At 32.7% G+C, this 26,839-nt stretch overlaps 2 protein-coding genes and 2 long non-coding RNA genes across 5 annotated transcripts in view; 3 read left to right on the top strand and 1 right to left on the bottom strand.

Moving 5' to 3' along the window:
- LOC130655330 (uncharacterized) overlaps window positions 1–23,556 on the bottom strand; it is a 40,831-nt gene extending 17,275 nt beyond the window's left edge. Inside the window, exon 1 of one of the 2 annotated variants that reach the window (XM_057458074.1) lies at window positions 23,547–23,556. The gene's annotated coding sequence lies outside the window, so the exon portion shown is untranslated. The remainder of the gene's footprint in view (window positions 1–23,546) is intronic. The other variant, XM_057458073.1, reaches the window with a different exon arrangement.
- Window positions 4,422–8,893, top strand: LOC130655331 (uncharacterized). The gene is made up of 3 exons (XR_008984629.1): window positions 4,422–5,132; window positions 7,730–7,855; window positions 8,002–8,893. It is a non-coding gene; the product is annotated as an uncharacterized LOC130655331 (long non-coding RNA).
- On the top strand, window positions 18,507–20,694 carry LOC130655332 (uncharacterized). Its single transcript, XR_008984630.1, has 2 exons — window positions 18,507–19,076; window positions 19,199–20,694. It is a non-coding gene; the product is annotated as an uncharacterized LOC130655332 (long non-coding RNA).
- A 634-nt stretch (window positions 23,557–24,190) lies between the features above and the next one.
- Window positions 24,191–25,925, top strand: LOC130653859 (uncharacterized). Its single transcript, XM_057456359.1, has 2 exons — window positions 24,191–24,435; window positions 25,547–25,925. Exons 1-2 carry the CDS (start codon window positions 24,191–24,193, stop codon window positions 25,923–25,925), a joined length of 624 nt encoding a protein of 207 aa, XP_057312342.1.
- The last annotated feature ends 914 nt before the right edge of the window (window positions 25,926–26,839 follow it).

The raw sequence follows: 26,839 nt of genomic DNA, 5'->3' as shown, positions 1-26,839 counted from the left end.
GGTAATATACTGTAATGCCTTGTAGTATTCGGTAATACACTGTAATACCTTGTAGTATTCAGTAATACACTGTAATGCCTTGTAGTATTCGGTAATACACTGTAATACCTTGTAGTATTCAGTAATATACTGTAATACCTTGTAGTATTCGGTAATACACTGTAATACTTTGTAGTATTCAGTAGTACACTGTAATACCTTGTAGTATTCAATAATATACTGTAATGCCTTGTAGTATTCGGTAATACACTGTAATACCTTGTAGTATTCAGTAATATACTGTAATACCTTGTAGTATTCGGTAATACACTGTAATACCTTGTAGTATTCAGTAATACACTGTAATACTTTGTAGTATTCAGTAATACTTTGTAGTATTTAGTAATACACTGTAATACCTTGTAGTATTCGGTAATATACTGTAATGCCTTGTAGTATTCGGTAATACACTGTAATACCTTGTAGTATTCAGTAATATACTGTAATACCTTGTAGTATTCGGTAATACACTGTAATACTTTGTAGTATTCAGTAATACACTGTAATACCTTGTAGTATTCAGTAATATACTGTAATACCTTGTAGTATTCAGTAATACACTGTAATACTTTGTAGTATTCAGTAATATACTGTAATACCTTGTAGTATTCGGTAATACACTGTAATACTTTGTAGTATTCAGTAATACACTGTAATACCTTGTAGTATTCAGTAATATACTGTAATACCTTGTAGTATTCAGTAATACACTGTAATACTTTGTAGTATTCAGTAATACTTTGTAGTATTTAGTAATACACTGTAATACCTTGTAGTATTCGGTAATATACTGTAATGCCTTGTAGTATTCGGTAATACACTGTAATACCTTGTAGTATTCAGTAATACACTGTAATACCTTGTAGTATTCAGTAATATACTGTAATACCTTGTAGTATTTGGTAATACACTGTAATACCTTGTAGTATTCAGTAATACACTGTAATACTTTGTAGTATTCAGTAATACTTTGTAGTATTTAGTAATACACTGTAATACCTTGTAGTATTCGGTAATATACTGTAATGCCTTGTAGTATTCGGTAATACACTGTAATACCTTGTAGTATTCAGTAATACACTGTAATGCCTTGTAGTATTCGGTAATACAATAATAGTAATACGTTGTTATATGGATTATTAAAACTTTAAACACGGTTGCTATTGCCCGCTATGACGTAAGTTGTAACCAATGACATGCCGCCCTTTACCTGGGTAATAAAGCTATATATGGGACTTTTCTGTCATTTGTATTTGGATGTCCAGTGTGATATTTAAGATGATTTAAGTTTGTTGTTTTTGTCCTCAGTGATCATACATTTTCCCCCGCCATTAGCTTGACTTTCGTGTAAGTCACTAGTCGAAAACCAACAACCGTTGCAAAGAGGCTACAATAAACACTCGACGACAGCATGTTGAATAAACAGTGGTACTCTGTAGTTTGACAAATCATTAGTATTATCCCTATTGTTTTTGTTTGATTTTTTATATTTTCAAATATCTATACGCCAATAAGAACACTACTGCGTTACCTAAATTAGACCAAAGCTAAGTTGTTTATTTTTGAGCTTCAAAGATTATCTTTAATTTTGTAAACTTTGGGACGACAATATTTCTAATTGGGAATTTTTAACATCGATATGCGTGTGGCGTGGTGGAATGCAGAGGCAAGGGGGGGTTGCGGGATTCCTACAATTTCGTATCCTGATACTATAATATGCACTAATCATTGCTCCCCATGTTAGGATATATATAACTTGCTTCAGAGGTCCTGCAGTGTTTAATACTGGCTCTAATATTCCTTGACGGTGTTCTTGTAAGTCGAAATATCGAAGTTTTTTTCGTGCATTCTTATCACCCTAATTTTTTAAAAAATGTTGCAGATAACAAAACAAAACAATTACATTTCCCGTTGTAAAAACCGGCGTATAAAAAAAAATTCCGACGAAATAGAATCTCTTTAGAAAATTTTTAGGCGATGTTTTATAGAACTGGAGTGTTGCACTAACTAATCGTTCATAATCTACACTTTGTGCTAAAAATGCATGAAGTATAAACTAGTATATAAATAACTAGCTGTATTACACTTACGTTTAGAAATCGTTATACTATTTGACAGCCTGAGCGCTAATGAGAGGGTGGAAGGGAAGCGGAAAAGAAAATGAGATAAAAGACGTGCTGAATTACCTCCTTTTTTTTACTGCGTTATATTAAAATAGCAAGTGGTAACAAACTATAAAATGTCGTGATTCTTTGTTTTGTTTAATAACTTTTTGTGTCTAGTAGCATGATTCGGACAAATACGTTAAGCGTTTTAATAAATGTAGTTTACATCTTATGTAATTTTGGAGATATCGTAGATATATATTACGTTAATTATGCTGAACCTTATTAAGTGCACAATTTGTCAAGGCTGTTATTGGTCGAAAAACAAAAAGGACATATATAAAATCACTGTTTTGTCTAGAAAGTGTTTAAAATTTAGAACGATATCTTTTTTATTTGAACTTACTTTTGTTTTGTAGTGTTGAAGTGTTTTATTTTCTTTCTATTTTGCTTATTTACAAAGGTTTATTATTTTTTTTATTTTACTAAACATTTTTTACAATTACTTGGCAGAAATATTTCACAGTCCTAAAGGTTCTGGACTGATATGTAGCTCTGCCAAAATTGTTTAAAAGCACAATGTATATATGTTAGAAATCAGATTATATTTGTATCAGTTATTTTTCTGTTTATGTCTTTCTCCATGAAGTATTAACGAAAGTTCAAGAGACTCGAGAAAGTGATTTGATAAAATGAATGCTGGAGTTATCAACTGTATTGTTAACAGGCCCCAGAATAATCTGAGTTTTGTACGTTAAATGACTTGGGACTGGGTCAATTTTAGCAAAAAATGGGAAAATAAAAATATCTTTTTCTCTCAGTACTTTCAGAAATGTTAACAACGTGTATGAGCTGGTCCTACCTACACCATATTTTATAACCAAAAACGTCGCCCAAGATTGTAGGTTTGGCATTATCATGACTATTGATTGAGCGTTGTTCAAGTCAGTTCAGCCAGTTTTAATATCAATTCTCTAGTTAACTGACGTCAAAGATTAAATCTTTTTAAAACAAAATTAAGCCTGCAAAGGAATAGCGGCGGAGTGGATTATTTCAATGCTAAGAAAGCAGAAAGGTTTAAAGCCAGTCAACTTTCAGGAACAAAAAATTTTAAAAACAAAATAATTAGCAGATATTTAATCAAATTTCAGTATTTTTATTGCTTTTTTCCGATTTGTTTGATTTTAAGTGGAAATCCACCTTAACGGAAATGGTTTTTATATTCTTATGTGGTTAAGTTTTTCTGTGATTGGTTAATGTGCACGAAATATACTACGGAAAAACGAGTGTAAGTTGCACCTATTTTTCAATGCCATACTCCAGAAAGGTTACACTTTATAATTTGCTGAATATCGAGCAAAATGACAATTTGTAGAGAAATTCATTCCAAAATTTTTTACTCAAAACATTATTATATAAAACAGACAAACGTTCGCGGTAATGGGAAACAAAGGTCAAACTTTTTTTTTTATTTTCTTCACTTAAAATGAAGTATGATGTGACATGACAGACATGTTTTTATTATTTATTTTTACTCTAATGTTGACTAGAAGCAATTTAAAGTTTCAATGGTTATGATGTCATAGTTGCGTTAGGCTATACTCATAGTTAGTATGTAGGTCAGATCAAACAAAATTCAGTAAACCTAACAGATTATTGGAAACTTTGATATCTTACCCTGAGGCATATTTATACATAATAAATTGCTAACATACATGTAACAGTAGAAACCTCTGTTCTCCTATAAAGAGCCTTTGAGACTCCTATAGTGAGATTTTTTAGTTCACAAAGAAACACATTAAAAGAGACCTACGTTTATCAAGATCTATGTTTAGATTCAGGATCTTTTTCAGACCATTCGCGTTTTTCTTCTCCCTTTTTATTAACTTATTTTTAGGGGATTACCGTAACATAGCCCATCATCAACCCCGCGCACACGATCCCCGAAATGTAAAGGAATGTCAAGAACCGTAATAATTTAATATTTGGATTGAAACATTTAATAACTTATGAAATATTTATAGCCATTTTTTGCTAAGGGCTGGCTTTCTTTTAGGGCTCATTTTGAGAAGGCGCTACAATGAAATTGATTACCCTTAGTAAATAATTAACGTATAGCGTCAGAAAGATTTTACACAAACAGAAAAACCTCTTCAAAATTTGTTATTGTTAACCTGACATATCCAACTTCAAGAAATAACCAGGAAGGAGATCTGGAAATAAAAAAGAGAAGTTGTTTTTTCTAAAAATACTAAATTGGAGTTTTTAACTCTAAATTTAAGTTTTTAATTTTAATACCTTTTTTAATTGCGATAGCGCGATGGTTTGGTTTCGGCTCAGCCCTACGGCATTCAAAAGTCACATTAATAAAGTTATTTTAAGATAACAAGTGCTATCTTAAGATAACTCTATTAATGTGATTTCGGAATGCGTGTATATTCACATAAATGTCTTGATTGCAAGATAACTCGAGTTATTTTAAGATAACATAAATGTGATAATTCTATCTTTTCTAATGCGCATATGTGTAAATGAACGTTGCTTAGGGTGCGGATACGTAAAGTAGCTCACAAAACAACAGCCTACATGAATTTCCGGCCGTATTGACATTTATTTTGATACGTCATTTGTATTGTCCTTGTGGTGTCGCGTATGTGCTCTGCTGTAGAGTTCGCTCTGCGGTGGAGAACAAGATGCATTTTGTTAGTTTTGTGTTGTGATGTATTGTCCCGTGTTAATTATGTAAAGAGAATAATTGTAATTTTGGTACTATTTTTAGTTAAATTTTCTGCACATCTTGCACATCTTTTTTCTGCGCATTCAGTCTTCAACATGTAATGACAGAGTCGAACATACATTTTTGTATAAAATTTGCTGTTGAGTGAAATTTTTCTTTCATACATCACAGGAGTTGTCCTGTATCTCAGCGTCTGTTTTAGTTGTTTTCTCTCACATGTAGTTGGCTTGGCTTACGCCACTATATATCTAGTAAGTGTTTATTTCTTATTATATTTTATGTCATCTTACATGTGTAATTTGTTGCTTAAATTTCGTCTTGTAATTTTGTCGTTTAGCGAGTAAAAATAGTTAACTCAGTTGAAATCGTGTAAGCACCTACACTAGTCGATAAGGCCCGCAGAAAAATCTACTTAGTATATACACAAAAAAAAAATTTTCCCCGTGTTTCCCCGTCGCCTTTATTGAGTAGAGCTTAAAATGCTGCTGAAAATAAATGTATACAGTATTCTCTTCAATTAGCGGACACTTAATTAACGGACACTCGAGCGGACAAATTTTTTTGCACGAAATGGCAACTATAGGCTTTTTTTCTCTCCAATTAGCGTACAATCCAAAAAATTAGAGATAAGCATTTAATTTTAAAATATCTATTTTAAACACTTTAAAACTTTACAGGAAATGTCTGCTTTTACAGTCTCAATCTTCTTCGCAAACCAGTCAATCAATTTTTCTTGTCCATAAAACTTATACACAACTGGTATTTCCAGACCATATCCACCTCCACGATTAACTCTCTTTCCACAAACCTAAGCTGTAATCGAAGTGTTCGAGACTTTCAAGAACATGAAAAATATTTTTGATATGTTTTGTGGCATGTGTACAACAATGCTTTCGTTTTGTAAAGAATCAGTTCTTATTATTGCTATTGCATTTCCGTCCACTTCGTTAGATAGCTCATGCCTGAATTGTAACAGCTCCCTGTAATAGTACTCATTCCAATCCTTTTCGATGAGTATGGGTATGTTGACCTCAATATCTATGTTAAACGACAGTTTGAGCGTTAAATGCAGTTAAACCCTGCCATTCATCTAGTGATTAGTGCAGATATACGTTATACTAAAACTCTGTTGAGTTGTTATAGAAAGAAGTTTTCTGCAAGTGCGATTCAAATAAAATTGAGTTATTTATAAGACATTGAATGCCAGTTGGATCACTTAAACCGTCACACATCATGGCGGAGTGCTTTATTCAGATGTACTGTACCCCCTACCTGAACATATATTTTAAAATCTCACAAGTAGCGGTGAAAAAAGCACGAAATAACTACACCATATTAAAACCTTTTCCAGCAGGATTAGCCACCAAACATTTTCTATTTTGCAAAACGTTGTCACGATGGCTCAAGACACATAAAATCTAGTCCGTTAACTATAAACCCAACATACATTTTAAAAATCAGGGAACATTTTTTTGTTTTTTTTAAGAAAAAATACAGAATTTATGTCAATATTTCTTTGTGTATCAAAGCTACATTGGCCAAACATGCGTTTCCTACTGATCACAGTGTTTGTATTCCGTGAATTATGTTTAGCATGGGTAAAATTCATGGTATTGTTGTTTAAAAAAATTGTCAAATTAAGTCCACTTGAGATATTTGAACTAAGTCTGTCTACAAAAAACAGTTATTCACATTAATTAATCAGCTCAAAAAATATCTGCAAACTAATTACAGACGATGTGGCATCCACAAAAAAAAAATAGTCCACATGGAATTTAATTCATGTGAAACATAATTCAGTGGTTCTATATTGTTATCCATTAACATCTTAGCTTTAACTGATTAACTGTACAGAGTCAAGCATGGTATTCCAATATTCCCGCATATACTTAATGAAAATCATACTATATATCACAAAACTTTGTTAAAATTTAATTGAAATAGAGTTCTCTAATAGTCTGGATGTAATACAATTTTCTCAATGAATGTGTAGTCTACGAAGTCTGTTATTTCTATTTGTCTTTTTGTGACCATGTCAACAGAATTGAAAACATTGTTTGGATTTTTATAAAGCAATAAGGAAAAAAGAATCAACAAGCATTGCAGTTAGTGAGTGACATACATCGCTACTTTTTGGCCACAATGGACCAGTGTCAGTGTTGCAAGTATTTGATTGTGCGTCAAAACAAATACATATGTGTTCAGGCTGAAAATATAATCAACAAGTCACCAAGCCCAAAAAATACCGTCAATGAAGAAACTTTATGAAATTCCTGAAACTTGTACTTGAAAAGAGCAATTGGCTTTTAAAAATTGATTCTGGACCTATTTGTATTCATGAAAACGGCACACAGTTATAACCTATGGTATAAAGCCAATAGCACTAGTGGAACAAATACTCCACATAAATGTTTTTCTTTTTGATTCAGCCTAAAAAACAGCAAAAATGCAATGTGTACCAACTAGGATTTTTCTATATAAAAATTTTTTTTCAATTAAGAACAACGAGTTTCCATTCATTACTATCTGCATGCATGAATAGATGGGTTTTTTTATTTATATATTTCCAGCATTAAAAAATAATTATTTGAGGAAACTTCTTAAATGTTTCCATTCATTACTATTTGCATATATATAAATGTTTTTATATTTCTTATTTTTGCAACGTTAAAAATAATTATTTGAGGAAATTTCTTAAATGTTTGTTAAACTTTCACACAACTGTTTAAAAAGTTATGCAGACTTTTACTTTGGACTAAAACGTTCTTTTACTTTATATTTTTATTGTACATGAAGCAGAGACCAGTGTCCTTCTAGGGTTATTAAGAAATATTTACGTTATATTTAGGTTAAATCTTGGCATTCATTTTTTTGCTTTGCTAAATTGTATTTTTGGTAATATAGAACAGACAGCCAATTACTGACATGAAAAATCGTAAGAATAATATTAAACGAAGATCCATACAATGTAAATGTAAGTCCTTGCTTTTTTATTGCTTTAGACTCCTCAAATAGAAATATGTGAACACATCTTTTAGAGTACTATTAGACCTCTATATATTGTCTGCAAATTACGGAGAATTGCTTCAATATTTTATTGTTTTGTGTTTTGTTTTTTAGTGGAGAAACTGATTACATTACAACGAACAAGTGAATGATCAGTGAAAAACAATCTAAGAAATGTATGGATGCTGAGTCGTTTACAACACATGTAAAAAAGTGCGCCAAATATAATTTTTTTAAAAAAATTCGCCGAATTTATGGATACTGTGTCGTTGATAGCAAGCACAAACTGTGTATTTGCTTTCCCCTCTTGAAAATTTTAGCGAATGTGTGCATAAGAGTTCTGTAACCATGGAACCAATATACGTCTTATGTGCCTTTAACAGAACACTGTGTGGTGAAAATCAATATAAGAATTGCGTCAATGCTGTGGCGGTTTCACGCGCTGTTAGTAAAAGTATGGATGCTGTTTCTAACAAAACATTATAATCAATGCAAAATGTTATTTTTACATTTGTTAATGCTCGGGAACTGCAATCTTTCTAAAAAGAGTATGAATGTCATGTCAAGCAAAAAAGGTGTACTAAGCTATGTTGTGGAAATCATTGCAGCAAATATAAGGTCGTGTTCCCATAAGTTCTTAAAAAGATGATGGATTTAGTGCAGCTCTGTCGGTAGAGCGTTTGAATCATCTCCTCTACTTGAGATTATAAGTTCAATGTCCCCCCATTGTCTAGTTAGGTTGTCATTTCATAAAGATTTTTGTAGCAATGGGAGCTAAACACTGGAAACCTGGTCCATCCTAAAATCCATTGAGCACAGACCACATTAAATATAAATCACCATCAGTGGTTTGAGGCAGAATTGTAAGAGAATTTACATACTGGATGGTTCTTTTGTTATGAAAGTTTTTTTGCAGTAACTTTAATGACTAAGGTGTCTTTTTATGCCACTACCTGTACACATGATAGAGCTTAAAAGTACTGCCAAACTCTTTTTCCATGTATTGGAATAAAATGTTAGTGTTGATCATGTTGTTGTTATATGTTTCTTTACAATACATATTATGACTGCTAGGTGATATATTTCTCTGTTTGCTATTACTTTTCCTAAAATTCATAGTTTCCAAATTAATTGTATTCATTTCCAAAGTTTTTCGTGTAACATTTCTGTGATCTAATAGCAAGATTCTTAAAGATTAATTGTTTTTTAGTGAAGAAACTGATTATTGAAATCCACTAGCTGTTACTGTTTTGCCAATTTATATAACCAAAAATTGCAGCAAGCTCAACTGACATCCAGTTATACAATGGCAAGTGCCTTAGCACAAGCAGATCGATATTAACAAATATGTTCTTGCTTAATTAGTCTTATATATTAATTCGGTATATAACTTCACAATAAAAATAAATACGAGAAGTTTGATTGATGATGACATTTTTTATTTTATTTTAACGGATATTTCGTCTTGTTACTACAAGACAATTATCAACGTAAATTGTTACAATTCTCTCAAAAGTTTTTTAAATATAATTTTCAACAACTACGCAATACACAGAGGACGTATAAAACAATACTTAACGAAACATATAACACATAACGGCATACCCAAAGGTATATAAACTATATACCGTTGGTGAGGGTAACGTCCACCGCGCGGTGCACAAATGCACTCCTCCCCTTGTTGACTATAATAATATTTATCTTAAAACAATTTTAATGGAACAGATAATCCCTGTACATTAAGCGTGGGACTGTTATCACAAATATACATGGCCTCAGCTATTTTTTTCTTTTTAAAGTGGTGAACATTATCTATCAAAATACTGAAGTTCTTTTGTTCACTAAGTTGGTAATTCTCAATGACTGAATGTTTTAGGATGTGAGAGTTCTTATCGCGTTTTTGGTGGTCTATCTTTCATTAAGCCTCCTGGCTGTTTCACCAATGTATGTAGCATCGCACTATTCCACCGGACAAGTATATTTGTACACAACACCATGTTGTGTTCATCCTTGGTTCTATTACACAGAAAATAGCAAACATAACATTTTACATTGATCAGCAATGCGTGGCTTGACATTGGCTGATAGAAACTGTTTAAAAGTGTTAGACGCTTTACTAAGCAGTTACCATTATTTTCTAATTCGCTTTTCTTAAACGAAATTAACCTTATTTATTTTCCCGTAGCCAGACTTGACAGAATAAAAACCATGAAAGGTGTTATTGGAGATTCATTGGTGTCTTCTTCAGAAACAGTGTCGGCATTTTGAATGTTGAAATTTCGCTGTGTGTTATTAATTACATTAGATACAACTGCTTCGGGATAAGTTTTTTATAAACACATTTTTTAAGTGATTTAGTTCGTATTTCAGATCTTGTGATTAAGAGCATATATTAAACGCTCTCAACACCAACCATTTAACCGTTTCAACTTTCCATGGGCGTGATGCAGATGAATTCTAGTGCATTTATATGTCAGTGTTCGTGTCTTTTCGATAAATAGATGTGTTTTTACATCAAGAAAGGCTATGTAGTTATCGTTTTTAACTTCATATGTTCACTGGATATTCGAATGGTAACTATTAAGTGTGATCAGCACATTGTTTATCTGGTTTTCATTAACAGTGTCATCTACATATTTCTTCCAAAATTTTACTGAATTTTTCTAATTTTGGGACTATTTCATTCTCCAACTCAACCATGAAGATATGCTAGGACTGGTCCTAGAGGCGAGCCCATTGCTACACCATCTACCTGAATATAAGTTGGTTGTTAAAACTGAAATGTACATGTTTTGTACATGAGATTAATGGATGTTTCATTTCCTCTCGCTTAATTTTTGTTTCTATAACTTTTTCAGCATATATCTTTTGCAATATTATGTCTATCTTTTGTTCCAACGGAACGTTGGTGAATAAACTAGTGACGTCAAAAGGTACTAGTTTGTAATTATGAGGTATCTTTTCTCCTTTCAATGATAATATAAAATCTAAAGAGCTTTCAGTAGTATATGTTGACTTTGTCAGCGGTGTTAAAGATTTCGCGAGGTAGTTTGATGTGTTGTAAGTAGCAGATCCGATATTCGATATGATGGGTCGTGATGGTAAATCGTCAGCTACTGTAGAATTAGGTGGTATCTTGTGAACCTTGGCGGTACCATAAAACTGAGCAGGGCTGGAACCTTGTGGATACAACTTTTTGTATTCGTTTTCTGTGCTCTCTGAACTTGATTAATTTGTTTTCTTATTGACATTTGGTGTTATATACATAGTGGTTGTATTATAAGATGGAGCGTAAATATCTACGCAAATGTTTATCGTCGTCTTGTGTTTAATCCCCTTCTAAACTGCCTTATCCCAAAAGAGCCAAAGCTCTTTTGTTAAAATTATTCTTCTATTTGATTTTTAATATTAATTATTAATCAACCGCATTTGATGTGGTACTTTAATATCAGATTTTTATTTCCTTAAAGGGCGGAAGAAATTTACATCTGTAAGGCTTTAACAAAAAAGTTAGGAAAGAATTGGAAAGTCAGGAGCAATCCATACACATAAAGTTGGCTAACATTTGCGAAATTGCCTTCACAAAATATTCAGGTGAGAATTCCCGATTTCAAAAGCAATCCATACATAACACATTCGGTTATGTTGGTAAATCGAGCCTCTGATAAGTAAGAGATACAGTTATTTCCGCAAATTAGACCTTTGATAATCATTCAGGAAAGAGCTCCTGTTTCTAGAAGCAATCCATACATCACAGATTCAGTTGTTTCGGTGGATTGGCCCATTGTTAAGCATTCACGAAAAAGCTTCTGTTTCTAGAAGCAATTCATACATCACAGATTCGGTTATTTCGGTAAATTGAGCCATTGGTAAACATTCAGAAAAAGGATCCTGTTTCTAAAAGGAATCCGTACATAATAGATTTGATTGTTTCGGTGAGCTAGGTCGTTGAAAAAAAATTTAGGAAAATGGTCCTGTTTCTAGAAGCAATCCATACATAGCAGGTTCCGTTGTTTTGGTGAATTGGGCCTTTCATAACACCGAAGTCGGCACTTGTCTATGGCATTATCAGTTAAGCCCTGCAGATTTCTCTCGTTTCGCTTAATTTTGGCCGGAAATGAATTGTGTCTAATGTATTATCACATATACGAACTCTACTTGTCTTGTTTCGATGAATTGAGGCCTGAATACTTTTGTATATAGCGATTATCTCTTGGTTGAACGAAACCTTTTTTTGTTTCACAACATTAAAACTTGTTAACATATACTGGAATGAACTTTAGGCAAACGTGTATCACGTCGTCTTCGTTAAGGATTAATCTGTTATGCTTTCGAATATAGAAGAATCCGTTTTTTTTGTGAAACAATTGTTAATATATATTGAACGATTGTAGTTTGTAGTTGTAGTTTCTTGATGAAATGTGTTTGTGTATTTCATAGACTGAAGTTATGAATTATACTTTCAGGTTTATTGAATGGTTTTATGATGGTTCTCATAATGTATATAAATGTACTGACAGTAATTCAATTTTTCTTTGTAGTTTCCTCAAATAATTATTTTTTTCAAAAAATATGCTCATGCACTACGAAAGTCAAAACCATTAGCATCTGTGGCATCACAGAATGTTTCACAAGAAGATTACTACTTCTTTATATATTGCTTTTTGTTAATATAGAAAGTTTTTTATGTGATTACTTCAAAAAAATATGATCAAGCTTGTGGCCATCCTTTTTAATATATTACATAGCATGCCCGGAATGATATTTTGAAACATTCACTTTCTGTTTGATAGCCCATTGTGATTGATTTCAATTTATTTCCACAAATGAATATATATAATACAGTGCCACGTATAAGGTGAGCTAGTTTTACGTATACTATACATCTTGTATTATTATAAGAAGCAAATAAGTACTTGTTAAAAAAATATATTCTACAAATAGTTGAAATAGTATACAGCTAATAGTTTTGATTGAAGTAGAATGAAATGAATGCGGGCTAAAAGACTTTGGAACAAACTCAATTTCTTTATTCCCTTTATAGTTCAGAAACATATTTTAATGACTTGACACAAGTTGATAATATAAATTGATTACAAACAATAGAACATGCTGCGTGGAGTGAGTGAGGAGGAGAAGAAGAAAACTGTTTTGAACATAAACGATGAAGATCCGTCTCGGAGATGGAGACCCGTCACGTCACATTAATTTTAATTGGGTTTTTATAGTTTTTTCGCGCACTTTCACATTGTCTTCTAATCTCCGTACGAATAGGACAAGCGTGTGGTAAAAGTGAGAATCGAAAATATCGTAGTTCTTGATTGAAATCTTAACGTAAAGAGTTTCTTCAAGCAGCAAAAAGGAAGCAAGTAGCTAGACATTTCTTTTTTGAGTATGCCGACTTCTTCTTCACATCTTTTCAACAGCTCTAATTCAATCAGAACAACTCTTTTAAATTTCATCGACAATCCTTTAAAAAATACGATGTAGTATATATTGGGAGATATTTTTGTGTAACAATATTTTCGTTGTTGCCACTATTTTTTGAGCCCTACAGTACCTCTATCCGAATGTTTTCACAATAAATGTAAAATCGTGATATACGAAGTGTCAAGAAATGTAACAACAATTCTACTTACCATCAATTCCAGTATTTTCCATCCATTGGGATGACACTTCATGAAGTCTACCCATAGTTGAGAACTGTTTTGTGATGGCGGCATTGTAGCCAATAAATCCAATGCTAATTGAATGTGTTCCTTCAAATATGAAAAAGTGGAAAATAAAGTATGATGACACAACATGTATCAACAAAAATGTATTGGAGTTTGTTTCACTATCCAAAATTCAAAACAACAGACAAAATGTTTTTGAATATCAAGCCAAAAAATCTGTATATTTTGAGATAAAAATATAGTATGTTCCCTAATTCTAATAACCATATCCTAATACTGTATATATTTAGAAATAAAAAGACATTGAGCAAAATATTTCAGCATCAAGCATTCGTTGTAAAATTTAAAAACTTTAAAAATTGTAAAATTTAAACCCTCTACTTCTATTTTATACATAAACAGTATTGGCTCTCAAGTTTTACTACCATACAATATAATTTTCAACATTTATAATTTTTATCAGAGTCTCCACAGATTTACATACTATGTAATTCAATTCTCCTTTTATTATCTGCCTTCTTTGTTTCTTGTTTGTCCTTATATGCATTGCTTCTGCCCATGAAATAAGGTGTCGTTGTCCTTTTCGCTAGCTGTTGTTATTTTTAAATTTTTCACGGAGCAACTTTCCCATTTTGCTAGATCTTTTTCAGAGAGAAGATATATTCAGATGATAGAATATATCTTACCTACTTTAATCATAGAAACTTTGCAAGATTGAATTGAATTGAAGAAGAATTTCGAAAAGTGAAATTAAATTTCGTGAGATAAATTTTCGCCATGGCACCATTATGCGATTGTTTCATGAAAAGTACATACACATTTTCAATGTGTTTATTGAAATTTCAACACGTTCTTGTTTCAATTATTCCTTTTGAAATTCACTATATTGGTCAGGAAGGAATCATTTTTAGCTCGAAATATAATTTTTCTGCACTTCACTCACAAGCTACCTAGATATACAACCACCTTCAATCTACATTCGCTCGGCGTTCATTTTTTTAAATAATGAAACAATATTCAGCAACCTTTCCCAACAAACTATCTGATGCTGATTAATTAAGTCTCAAATGATCCTCCATTACAGGAAACTTCATAGATTGTTATTAAACAATTGATATTTTATACTCTTAGCCTTTTACTTTGTGTTTAGTACTCTACTGTGAGTTCCTGTGTTATGATAGTTATCCTTTTTAAGCAATTTAGTTTGGTGCGGTTGTCTATACCATGGCAAACAACTCTGTTTGTGAGTGACCACGGTAAAATATACAGTATGAATTAATGGCCCCTTAACTCACCGCTGGAGGCAAAAAAGAAGGTGAGATAACTCTTGTACACGCCTAACTGGCTGGCCATCTCCAAAGGCTTTCAGTCTGTCTAGCCATAAATTTGGCCAGGAGACCCAGCGTTGTCCCTTCAAACCACCCTTATAATCATTTTTTCTTTCTCTATAAAAGAAAGCTTAAATAACTAGGCCAGCCATAAATTATAATATGAAATGTTGTGGAAGGTTGAGCTGGGTATCCTGGCTACAGCCTCTGCTGTCTAGTGTAAGTGGCGGCTTCTCAAGTTTGTAGATACCGATGATGGCGTAAATAAATAAATCTTAGTGTTATATTTCCTTGTCTGAAAACAGGGTAGAGGGTGGGGAACAAGGATGCAGTAGTCCGTAAACCGCGGAGCGCCCTGCAGTGCAGCGGATAGACGCGTCACCAGGTCTCTACATTATATGGATTCTTGGATCTCCTGAAAAAATCATCATTATATCCATTTTTTATACATATGGTCAATATATCAATATTTAGAAGCCCGTTCATTCCAGTGCATATGGACATAATATCCATTCTACATTATCGATATATTGTCCGTTTTTTATAGTGAGGATGTTGTAAAAACAAAGCCCTTAGAAGTCAAAAAAGTCATAACGAGGACATTTTAAACCTTGTCAAAACCCAACCCAACAACTTTACTATTTAAATCTGACTGTTCAAATCTTCGTTGTCGAACCATTAACTTTTGATTAATCACGATAGAAAATTCGAAGAGCTTAAATTTCTGATTTGTTTCCATTTTAAAAAAGCTGCAAAAGATAAATAAGAATTTCATCCATATCGTTACTTATCGGTACTGGCATGGATAGAACTTGATGATGTGGTTACAGAAGATTGCGTAACAAAGCGTACGGCGGTTCTTATTATTAATGGCAATTAAAAATAATTAAAATACCCCGATATCGAATTGAACCTTCGATTTTTTTGTAGATTAATGGAGCTTATTCTGTTCACCGCAATTTTGCACACAAAGAGACGGAAAAAGGGTATAACTGTATGAATTTTAAATTTTGAATTGATTTGGATTATTGTTTGTTGCAGTATGAAACTAATTACTGCACACCATGTTGTTCTTCCATTTGAACTACCACCTTCAAAGATGGATTGGATTCGAACCAATAACTTTCATGGTTTTACAACAATAGACATTTGCTTGGAATTCACAAAATTCAATGTCACTTCAAATAAAAACACATCATAAAGCTTGTTGTTACAAAATTAATTGTGAGTTAAAAACCCTAGCTAAGTATTACAGGTTTATTGAAACTGTTGTCTCCTTGAATTAACAAACTTTAGACTTCGCCAAAGTTTTTATTAAAGTAAAGGGTGTAGCCAGCTATTTGAAAACTTTTGTTGCAGCCAACTGGTATTCGGCTATTTTTGCTTTTTAGGCAAATTTTTTAAAAAATTCACGTTAATTTAAATACAACCTAGACCCGGGACGACGTTGTACTTATGAAACATAATACAAGTTAACCTGGGAAGAGGTCAGGGAAGGGCAACAAAAAGTTAGTATGTATCACCATGCTCGACAGCATGACTACATGTATTAATGTAACTGTTTCTCTTTTATTACTTGCAGAGTAATGAATTACCCAATGGGTTATTGCATATGCTTGCCATTTATAAAACAACGCCTCCATCCATGATCGTACGCATTTAATATTTTGCAACGTGAAATTCATCCTTGAACAAAATTTAAAATTTTAGGCCTACTAAATATCTTGAATTAACATTTAAGGTCGATTTTGATCACATGAAACGTGTACAACTGTTCTAAATTTTAACGAGCTTGTTCGAAAACGCATGCTGTACAAAAAAGCAAGGGGAAACTTCATTCTAGTCAATACACAAGCAAGCGAACTGAATTAAGTAATAGGGGAAGATGTCCTATTAGGGTAAATATTTAGGCAAGTAGCCAGGCCCATCCATACCTACACATACAATACTAAAAACAAAATTTAGGAAACTATTCCCGCAATAAATACGATATTGAATGTATTGTGAAGCTAAACAAGGAAAAGCTTATTCTGATTAAAAAACAATTAGACAAGTAGCGAAACCTATCAATTCATCATTAAAAAAGTATTTTGGGGAATAACCTTACGCAATATAAAAAAAGAACAGAATAAAAAAACGTCAAACGATCACTTTTTTCTTTTCAAAAATCGAAAGGGCGAGTAGCACACGCGTGCGTATATCATTGCATGTGCATACATCAAAGATTTTGTTAAAGCTCTCTCGCACCAAATGAAATGTTCAATGTTCTAGTAAGCAAATAAAAAAACCTTTCTTCTACTCTGTAAACAGGCAAGGGAGCAAAAGATCCTGCAATACAACCTAACAAAGAGATCTGATAAAAACGACATCGCGAAAGGTGAAGTATTAAATCTCTTGGTCGGCCAATTCGAGACTTTATTTCACTCAGAAAACAGGCACGAGAGTGTGAGACCCATCCATACATCATTTAAAATGAGAATTTTGGAAGTTGCTTTTCACGCTGAATAAAAAGTTAGATATCCATCCATACACTACTAAAAAGGAGATTTAGATAATATCAGATGTCCTAACATGTGAATTCACAGGAAGACTTTATCCCACTCAGTAAGAAGCAGGAACGGGGGAGACTGATTCATACCACCATACAATATTAAAAGGATATTTTGCAAAACCTTCCTTCAGGCGGAAAAAACATACAGCATGTCGTAGCAGACCTGTGTATACAACATTAGTTCTCCTCAGTAAACAACCAAGAAAATGAGAGATCCATCCATACCTTATAAAAATAGAGATTCTATCGATATACATGCATCATTTAAAAAACGCATTTTTTTAATTTACCCTTCTCGCGAATTAAAATATTCAGCACGCCAACCTGGTAGAAAACTTTATGCTAGACACTAAACAAGGAGTGATGTTTGATGCCCATCCATACACCACTAAGAAGGAGATTTTGGAAAAAAGTCGCAAATACGCTTGTACGAAATAATAAATTAGATGTTCTAACAGCTCAATTCATGGAATACTTTATTTTTTATCTTAACACAGTAAGTTTGCTGGAATGTGGGACACCTATACATACATTTATCAAAGGAGAAATATTAAAACAAACAGTAGATTTGGATAACTATCCATACACAAATAAAAACGATATTTTAGAAAAATAATTGTGTGTCATGTTTTTTTTGCTGTTTATAGGAAGCAGTGTAATTTGATTTTGAACTTTTAATATTTTTAAAACTAAAACCTCATGACAACAATGATAAAAAAGTATATGGACTTTTTTTGTTCGTAGCTGTTAGAAAAACTAATATTGCTAATATTTATAGGACACATTTTAATAGCAGACGATGTTTTATACTGTATAAATATTCATTATAAATAAATGAATGAATAAAAAATGAATAAATAAATAAATAAACTATTCGGAGGAACATAGTTACTAATATAGTGTAACTAGCTATATAAAATTGAGTTATGACTGCATCTTTCACGTTTTACCGGCAATGTTAATTGTCTACATTTATAACGACGATATGGTTGCTACGAAGTTAAGTTATATTGCGCTGTACAAGGCCCGTTCTTAAAGCTCTCTAGCCATTGAACGCTACGACTTTCTCATAACCGGTTGAAAATAGCTATTAGTTAATAATAGGGTAAATAGAATTTGATTTAGCTAATATTGCGTGTATTTCGACTCCTAAAAAGAAATAGTACTGTAGCATTTTTTTTGCAAAACAGGAAAATTTGTTGAGTTATTTCTAAAAGGTTTTTTAGTAACACTAATTGACCAAGGCAGTTCACAAGATAGCGTATAGCTCTGAATAGACCATTTCGGAGATTATGCGCCATTATGAATTTGCGGAACTCGGTGGTGCAAGTTGAACTTTGGACTTCACGTTTATTCAGTCATTTGCCTTGCGAAACTGCTGGCGGCAGGACAGTTTTGATTTTTGATATCTGTTTTTATCTTTGTGATACTAATTTTATGATATATATTTTGAAAAAAACTTTTATTAGGCACTTATTTGTACTTTTAATTTCTTTTTGTACAATAAAGGCAACTTAATATATCCTAAAAGCCTTTAAACTAGCTAACTAGCTAGAGGTCTCCCAAAAATGCTTTTAGGACACTGTACTGTAGCTAGCTATAAGGCTGTAATTAGTAATTAATGCTTGGTTAAAGGTAACTTCATTTTATATTTAGATATTTAAAATTGTGTAGCTACTTTGTGCATTATAAACATATTGGCATTGGATTTTAAACTTGGATTATACTTTACTTTAGAGAGAAATTTTTGATTTTAGAAATACCTTACTGGATTTGGACTTGAACTATGTTTTTGGATTTGTAAAGAAATGTTTAGGTTGTAATATTTGTAAAGATCTAGAGAGTTATAATCCATTGTCAAAATACTTGTCAAAACTCTATAGTGTTATTTATTCCTAAAGTGAAACTTAAGCTCGCAAAATAATCTGGCTTCTTTTCTATAACGGATGTGAAAATTTTCAATACACTGCCCATAGAGATACGGTAACAGGTTCAGTCGCAGATTTTAGGAATAGAGTCATGAGTCATTTTAATTGCAAATAATTTTTATTATTTTGATATTTTTATAATTTTGTTTCTCGGTGTATGTTTGACCCTTGATTCGTCTACTTAAACACTCCTATCTTTGAGTCTTTCAAGAGTGTTATTAGAAAGAATACCTGTCTTTCTTCCCTGCTTTCGCTATTGCCCTATAATTTTTTTGTACGCTTCTCTTATTGAAAAATATCAAAAAGGGAGAAATGAGTTTAGTTTACAGACTAAAGTGTTATTCAATTTTTTGTTTTTCTATGTTATTTGTTTCAGTCACAATGTATATTTTACATGATTTTTTGTTATATATATACGTATGTCTTTGTCGGTTTCTTTATCAGAACACGCAATTATAGTAGTAACTTTATTACTAAAGTGTAAATCTTTATGATAAATAAATAAATTACTCTGTGAAGCTTGTTTGAATTATTGGCATAATAAGTTCCATAGCAGAAAAAGCTATTAATTATTAATATGGGGGGTGGTAATAAATTGAAATGGGTCATAAAATTTTTCGAAATTTGGTGTTGCTTGTTCAATTTTTCAACACAAGTCAATAATAAAAAAAGGTAGGAAATTAGCTCACTGAAGAGAGAGGGGTATTTCAACTGGCAATATTACCTGTACATATAATGTGACCCTCCTGAAAGTCAATATACTAAATAAAAATTTGACTACTTATTTGAATAATTATGGTATCAAGTTAGCAATATCTCTACACTGTCTCAACTTAACAAGGATTGTCCAGATTTCAGACATTTCTAGCCTAGTTAACTAAGTTTTCTTCGAGATATTAAAATTGAGTTTCTTATTTAATAATTTTCCAGTGCAAAACCGAATTAAAATCAACCAATAAACATAAAGCCAGCATGACCACATCTAACATTAAAGATTTCTTAATACTGATCACGTGAGCAAAAAACAATAGAATTTCTTGCCTTAAAGTATTCACAAATTTCTTTCATACAAGACAAAAAATATCTTCTGAGCAATTGTATTTCAATTGGCATAACTGGTATTTTATTTAATAAAGCATGTTAACATCAAAGATAAATGTATCATAAATGTAAAAAACAACTTTTTAAGACAAAGCATTCTTACTACTAAGTGAGCACACAACACTATTCTTCTTGCTTTAAAAAATAAGATTAAAATAATTCGTTAACAAAATTCAATCTAGCTCAGGCTACAAAAAGTTAATTATATGCTTAACTCAGATATCTTTGAAAAGATGCCATACACTGCCTCTTTTTTCAACAATAAATGCAAATGCACTAGCTCTTTTGGAACATGTATTCAGTATGGAATTAGCTACCTTTCATGTTGATAGAAAATATATTTAAAAAAAGTATTCTGTTTATATAAAAAATCAACTCTGGCCTACTTTTCACCACATCAGATTTTAAAAACTAACGTTTTTCTCAAAAAAATATTTTAATTTTTTTATAAAATTATTATTCAACAGATAACCGAAAAAAACATATCAATTTAAACTTTTTAATAGCAAATTTCCAGAGTTAATGTATACTATTAATAGCATGGCTTTATTACGTATTATGACGTTTAACAGTTAAAAATTTATTGTTGCCAGAAATTGTATCCTGGAAGAATCAATTTTTATATGAAAATTATACCAATAATCATAATTTTCCTCAAAAAGTTACTTTTTGGTCTTATAACAGCAGATCACTGAGAATTTACACAACTAAAAATCTTGTGGTAACATTTTTAAAATTAAAAATCTTGATTTTGTAAACATTATATGCACAAATTCTAAAAAATTATAAAAAAAAATTAAAAGTAATTGGAAATATCATCTTTTTTAAAACATCTATGGACACGCTGCGTACAAAAAAAAGAATTGTATGGAGCAAAAGATCGAAATGGAACTGAAGTATAAAAAAAATGTCTTTTAGTAAAAAACACAATCGTTACGGAGAAAATATCACTTGCCGTAAAAATATAGTCTGCGGCCATGTGGAGGGGCGGATGGACATAGCAAACAAAATAGTAGATGATCGCAGTGAATACAACATGGTATGACATAGCCCTCCCTTTGTCATGTATTCCTGCAGTATATATTTGCTATAGGTTACTTCTAACGACAAAGCAATGTGTTTCGTTAATATATTAACACTTTTAAACCACTCCATAAGTGAATAATAAAAAATAAAAAATTGCATGCGCAAATTAACAAATATAGGTTCATTCGTGTTGTTTTTTTCATGGAATTCCTGGTACAATGTGCATATGTTATACAGTGACAGTCTTATCTCTAGTTCTGATTCACTGGTGGGACTGTCAAGATTGAGGCCCTAGACGCCTCTTTAGTTTTGATCTTTAATAAATCCCAGTTAAATGAGATGTTCCAAGGGTACAATCTTAACGGCCCCATCACTGCTTCTCTGCTATCGTAATAACTCCAGTTTAAAATGGTGCCAGGAGTAATTCTTGTAAGTAGATGTTTTTTATCTTCTCTTTTTTTCTCATTTTCTGTGATCGCTTTTACTTTCGATTTTTTGTCGATTTATTATTTGTTACTTTTTCTGTTTAAAGTGTAAATGATACAGTTTCCCTGTAGTGTGTGTGGAAAACCAGTTAAAAACAACAGACATGCAATTTTAAGCAATTATTGTGATAAGTGGTCCCACTGTAATTGCAATGAAATCTATACTTTTGAATACCTATTTCATTAAACAAGGTCCAATGATCCTTGGCTATGCCTAAGTTATGTAAATCATGCCATGCCCTTTTTTTATTCCTCAGATACAAATGTTGTAAAAATATGGACAATGCTCCCACTTCCGTAATAACTAAAACAGGTAACGACTAGTGTCCGCAGAACCACCACAGAACAAGCAGCGAACCACCAGTCTCCATAGAACAACCAGAGAACCAGCAGCGAACCGGCAGTACTATGACAGAACGAGTAGTCTTGGTTGAGAACCACCAGAAAATGTTGATGAGAAAAAACAATAGTTGACGGAATCATCAGAATAGCGATCGCTGTAAATGCTCCATGCCTTATAAAAAAAAAAAAAAAAAAAAAAAAAAACTGCAAAATTTCGGTAGAATTTACTATCCCGCCCCTTATTTCCGGGAATATTGAGAATAAATTAGTAGTATATGTCATTATGTTCATTATATCTTTTAGGTTTATTGTACGGCTTTATGCCATAATTAAGAATAAAGATCTATTCACATTCTGGTAGCAGAGGCTAGTTAAGAAGATGGCAACTGGAACAATCATGATGGCACAAAAGTATGGATTGCCCCAATTTTCTGAAGATGGGGATTTTATGGGAAGTAGTTACAGAACTTCCAAAGAAGAAACAAGGACCAGTTGTTTATTTGAGTTTAAATTCAGAAGTACGTCAGCCTTAACGAAAGAAGAATTGAATGAAGAAGATGGTTTAAATAAACTTGTTAATAAAATAAAAGAACTATATGGCATTACTGAAGATCAAGCAATGTTCAATGCTTACGAAAAATTTGAGACCTTTCACCGTTCCAAGACAATGTCGATTGGTGATTATGTAAATGAATTTGAACAGTTGAATCAAAAACTTAAGAGTTTTAAAATTGAGTTACCAACTGCAGTTCTTGCATATCAACTACTAAAAAATGCACATGTACCGAAAGCTACACGTGAACTAACACGTGCTACGGTTCCTTCCCTCACATACGACTCTATGAAAAAACAGATAAAAGCCATTTATGATCAATGTGCTCAAAGTGAAAGTAGTAGAGACAGTAATGATATTGGTGTTGAGCAAGAAGTATTATATGGTCAAAAGTTTGACAGACGACGTTTTAACAATTGGAACACTCGTGGACGTGGCAGAGGTGGTAAATATTTCAGTGCTAAAAGAAGCCAGTACAACCCTAATGGTCCTGATGAACATCCATTGCAATGTCACCACTGCAAATCTATAATGCATTTCATGAATGACTGTCCTGATAAGAATAAAGGAAGCAAAGGGCAGGATAAAGTACATGTGCAGTTTTTCGCAAAGGGTGTGGAACAATGCTTTATGGAGCAAGTTGTGTCTGAGTCTTTGAATTGTGCTTTACTAAACTCAGGATGTTCATCGACAGTTTGTGGTAAAAATTGGCTTGACTGTTACATAGACACTATGCCAGAAGGGACAGCTTTAGCTGAAAGTAAGAGTAACAAGTCCTTTAAATTTGGGCCAGGTGGAAGCTTCCCCACAGTTAAAAAAGTTAACATCCCTGCTAATATGGCTGGAATGCAAGCCCATATTCTTACTGATGTTGTCGATTGTGAATTACCATTATTGTTATCAAAAAAGAGTCTGAAAGCAGCTAATAGCCAACTTGATTTTGTTAATGATAAAGTCACTATGTTTGGAAGAGACATTCCTTTACAACACACGTCAAATGGCCATTACTGTATACCTCTTACACCTAAGCAAGTTGCTGTTAACAAAACATCTCCGGGTGTAAATGCCACCAGAGTTATATTCACAGTCAACGATCTCACTGTAAAATCACCTGAAGAAAAAGGCAAAATAGCTACAAAGCTTCACAAACAGTTTGGACATCCCATAGACAGCAGCAAACTGAAAACTCTTCTCCAAGATGAAAATGTTGAAGATAAAGAGTTATTTCAGCAAATTGACAATGTTACAAACTCTTGTGACACATGCAGTAGATATATATGAAGGCTCGATCAAGAGCCAATTGTCTCACTACCAATGGCCTCAGATGTCAATGAATGCCTTGCCATGGACCTAAAATTCCTGACAGTTAATCATAAAAAGTTAACCATACTTCATATGATTGATGTGTTCTGTAGATACAGTGCATCAACAATTATCAAATCCAAGAATAAGGAAATTATCGTAGACACAATTCTCAAGCACTGGGTTGCTATTTTTGGCACACCAAACTCGATTTTTTCAGACAACGGAGGGGAGTTCAACAATGAGCTCTTAAAGGGGCACTCCAGTGAAAAAAAATATTTGAAAAAAATGTTATTTTAAGAAGACAATACATAAATATGTCAGAATAAACCTTTTACAATCGTTAAAAATCTTTATTTATACCTTAATGGGGTCTGTAAACATCTTCAATTTTAAATAAATTTGCAAGGTTGCGTAAAGTTGAGAGGACTAGGTCCGAATAAATAGGCATACGTCACATCGTGCAGACAGTCCGTGAGCTCAGCAGCACACCTTCTAAAAGTTTGTTTACTTAGTGTTTACATTGTTCGTTGATAAAACGTCTTGTAGTAATGACGAAGATTTTAACTTAGAAAACATAGAATAGGATAATTAGGATAAACATAGAATAGGATAATCTCTTCATGAAAAAGACTTTACAAAGCTACAGCCACACGACTTCGAACCTCTTGTGTCTCACAAGGGAGAAATTAATAATGATGCAAAGTGACGAGGTGTCTTCTACTAACTCAAAACAACGTTCTGAGCAAAATATTTTTTAAAGAAATAGAAAATATATTTAATTGGCTTTTTTTTAACATTCTTTTCATCACAAAAACTTTATCATTTGTTTCAGTAAAAAAACTTTCTTACTTTACAAGCCAATTTATTTTTATTTCACAATTCAGCAATATTTTTCATCCGCACGTGCTTTTTTGCACACAAATGCAAACAAATTTTATGTAACGTTGAAATTTTCACCATGATGGAGGACCATTCAAATGCGTGATCGAAAGATCGAATAATGTTCGGGTGGTGATAAGTTGGTAAAACATGAGTATTAATATTGTACAAATAAAAATCATTCTTATGATTATGGTAGGTCATAAATGCGTTGCAGAAGCTACTGACTTATAAGTAGTTGTTTTGACAAAGCTGTTTTAGAAACTGCATTATCAGCATCACATGCAGCCTTAAACATTACAAAGATTGAAGAAAATGAGTACATTTACCCCCTGAAAATATTCGGCATGTCCTTCCATAAAAAAAGCTTCTTTTTTGAAAAACAAAGAATAGAAACTTGATCGCTACGAAAGATGTGTAACTACTTTCTGAGTACGTATATAGCAAAAAAGAAAAAAGTGATTTTTACTGGAGTTCCCCTTTAAGAGATGTAGCAGAACTGTTAAACACAAGAGTGTATACAACAGCAGCAGAAGCTCCATGGTCAAATGGTGTATGTGAGCATCATAATTTCATCCTGGAAAATATGATTATGAAAATTGTTGACAACACTAGTTGTTCTGTTGAAAATGCACTTACATGGGCCAATTGTGCCAAGAATGCGTTGCATAATAACCGTGGATTCAGTCTCAATCAGCTTGTATTTGGACGCAATCCAAATCTCCCATCTGTGCTTACAGCCAAGCCTTCTGTGCTTACAGCCAAGCCTCCTGTTCTTCGAACAGTTACACCCAGTCAATTAATTGCGAATCATCTGAATGCCCTGCATGTTGCTCGCAAAGCATTCATTGAAAGTGAATCTTAAAACAGCACTCAGTCATCAAACACGGACATCTACCAGCAAAGATTTTTATAATGGTGAATTGGTATACTATAAGCGACGTGGAGAGAAAGAGTGGAGAGGGCCTGGTGTAGTCCTTGGCATTGATGGAAAACAGGTCCTTGTTAAACATGGAGGAACTTACGTTCGAGTGTCACTTGCAATCAGTGAAGGGACACCGTAGTTGTCAGGAAAGCACAAGTGGAAACCCTCAAGTGAAGAAAACTACAACCAAAGAAGAAGATTGCTTTGATGAGATTTCAAACAGCGTAGCGAATGGGTTGCTTGAAAGCGTAAACGATTTTGATATCAACACATCGTCAGAAGTTGTACTTGATGACATTCCTAGTGATCATACCGTAAATACAAATGAGATCCCTGCTATTTCCCATGCTCAGGTTGAAACAACACATCAATCAAGCATTGAGCAAGAAGTTTCTAACACACCTCGCAATGAACAGTCATTGACAGTGACCCTTCCAAAAGTCAGGGAGAGGGTTAGGTTTATTGATCCTGATACTAATAAACTTGCTGAATTTATGGTTGTTAGTCGTGCTGGTAAAGTAGGAAAATCTGGAGTTGGAGCATATAAGAATTGGTTGAATGTCAAAGATGGTAAAACCAAAGCCATGAAATCAATTGACTTTGAAAACATTTTGGATTGGGAAAAGGTAAACACAGAGTCAGTATATAATGTAGAAACGTCATGTGATGTTAGTGAAGCTCAACATAAAGAATTAACTAAATGGCGTGATTACAATGTTTATGATGAAGTTGAAGACAAAGGGCAAGACATAACCACAACCCACAGGGCGATATCTGAGAAAAGTCATGATGGTAAAACAGAAATTAAAGCACGATTAGTGGCACAAGGTTTTGAGGAGGACACTATTGGTATA

The sequence above is a fragment of the Hydractinia symbiolongicarpus genome, chromosome 8 (genome assembly GCF_029227915.1).
Source record: "Hydractinia symbiolongicarpus strain clone_291-10 chromosome 8, HSymV2.1, whole genome shotgun sequence".
Lineage (NCBI taxonomy): Eukaryota > Metazoa > Cnidaria > Hydrozoa > Anthoathecata > Hydractiniidae > Hydractinia > Hydractinia symbiolongicarpus.
Note: the sequence above shows the minus strand (reverse complement) of the source record. Positions and strands in the feature narration are given on the sequence as shown.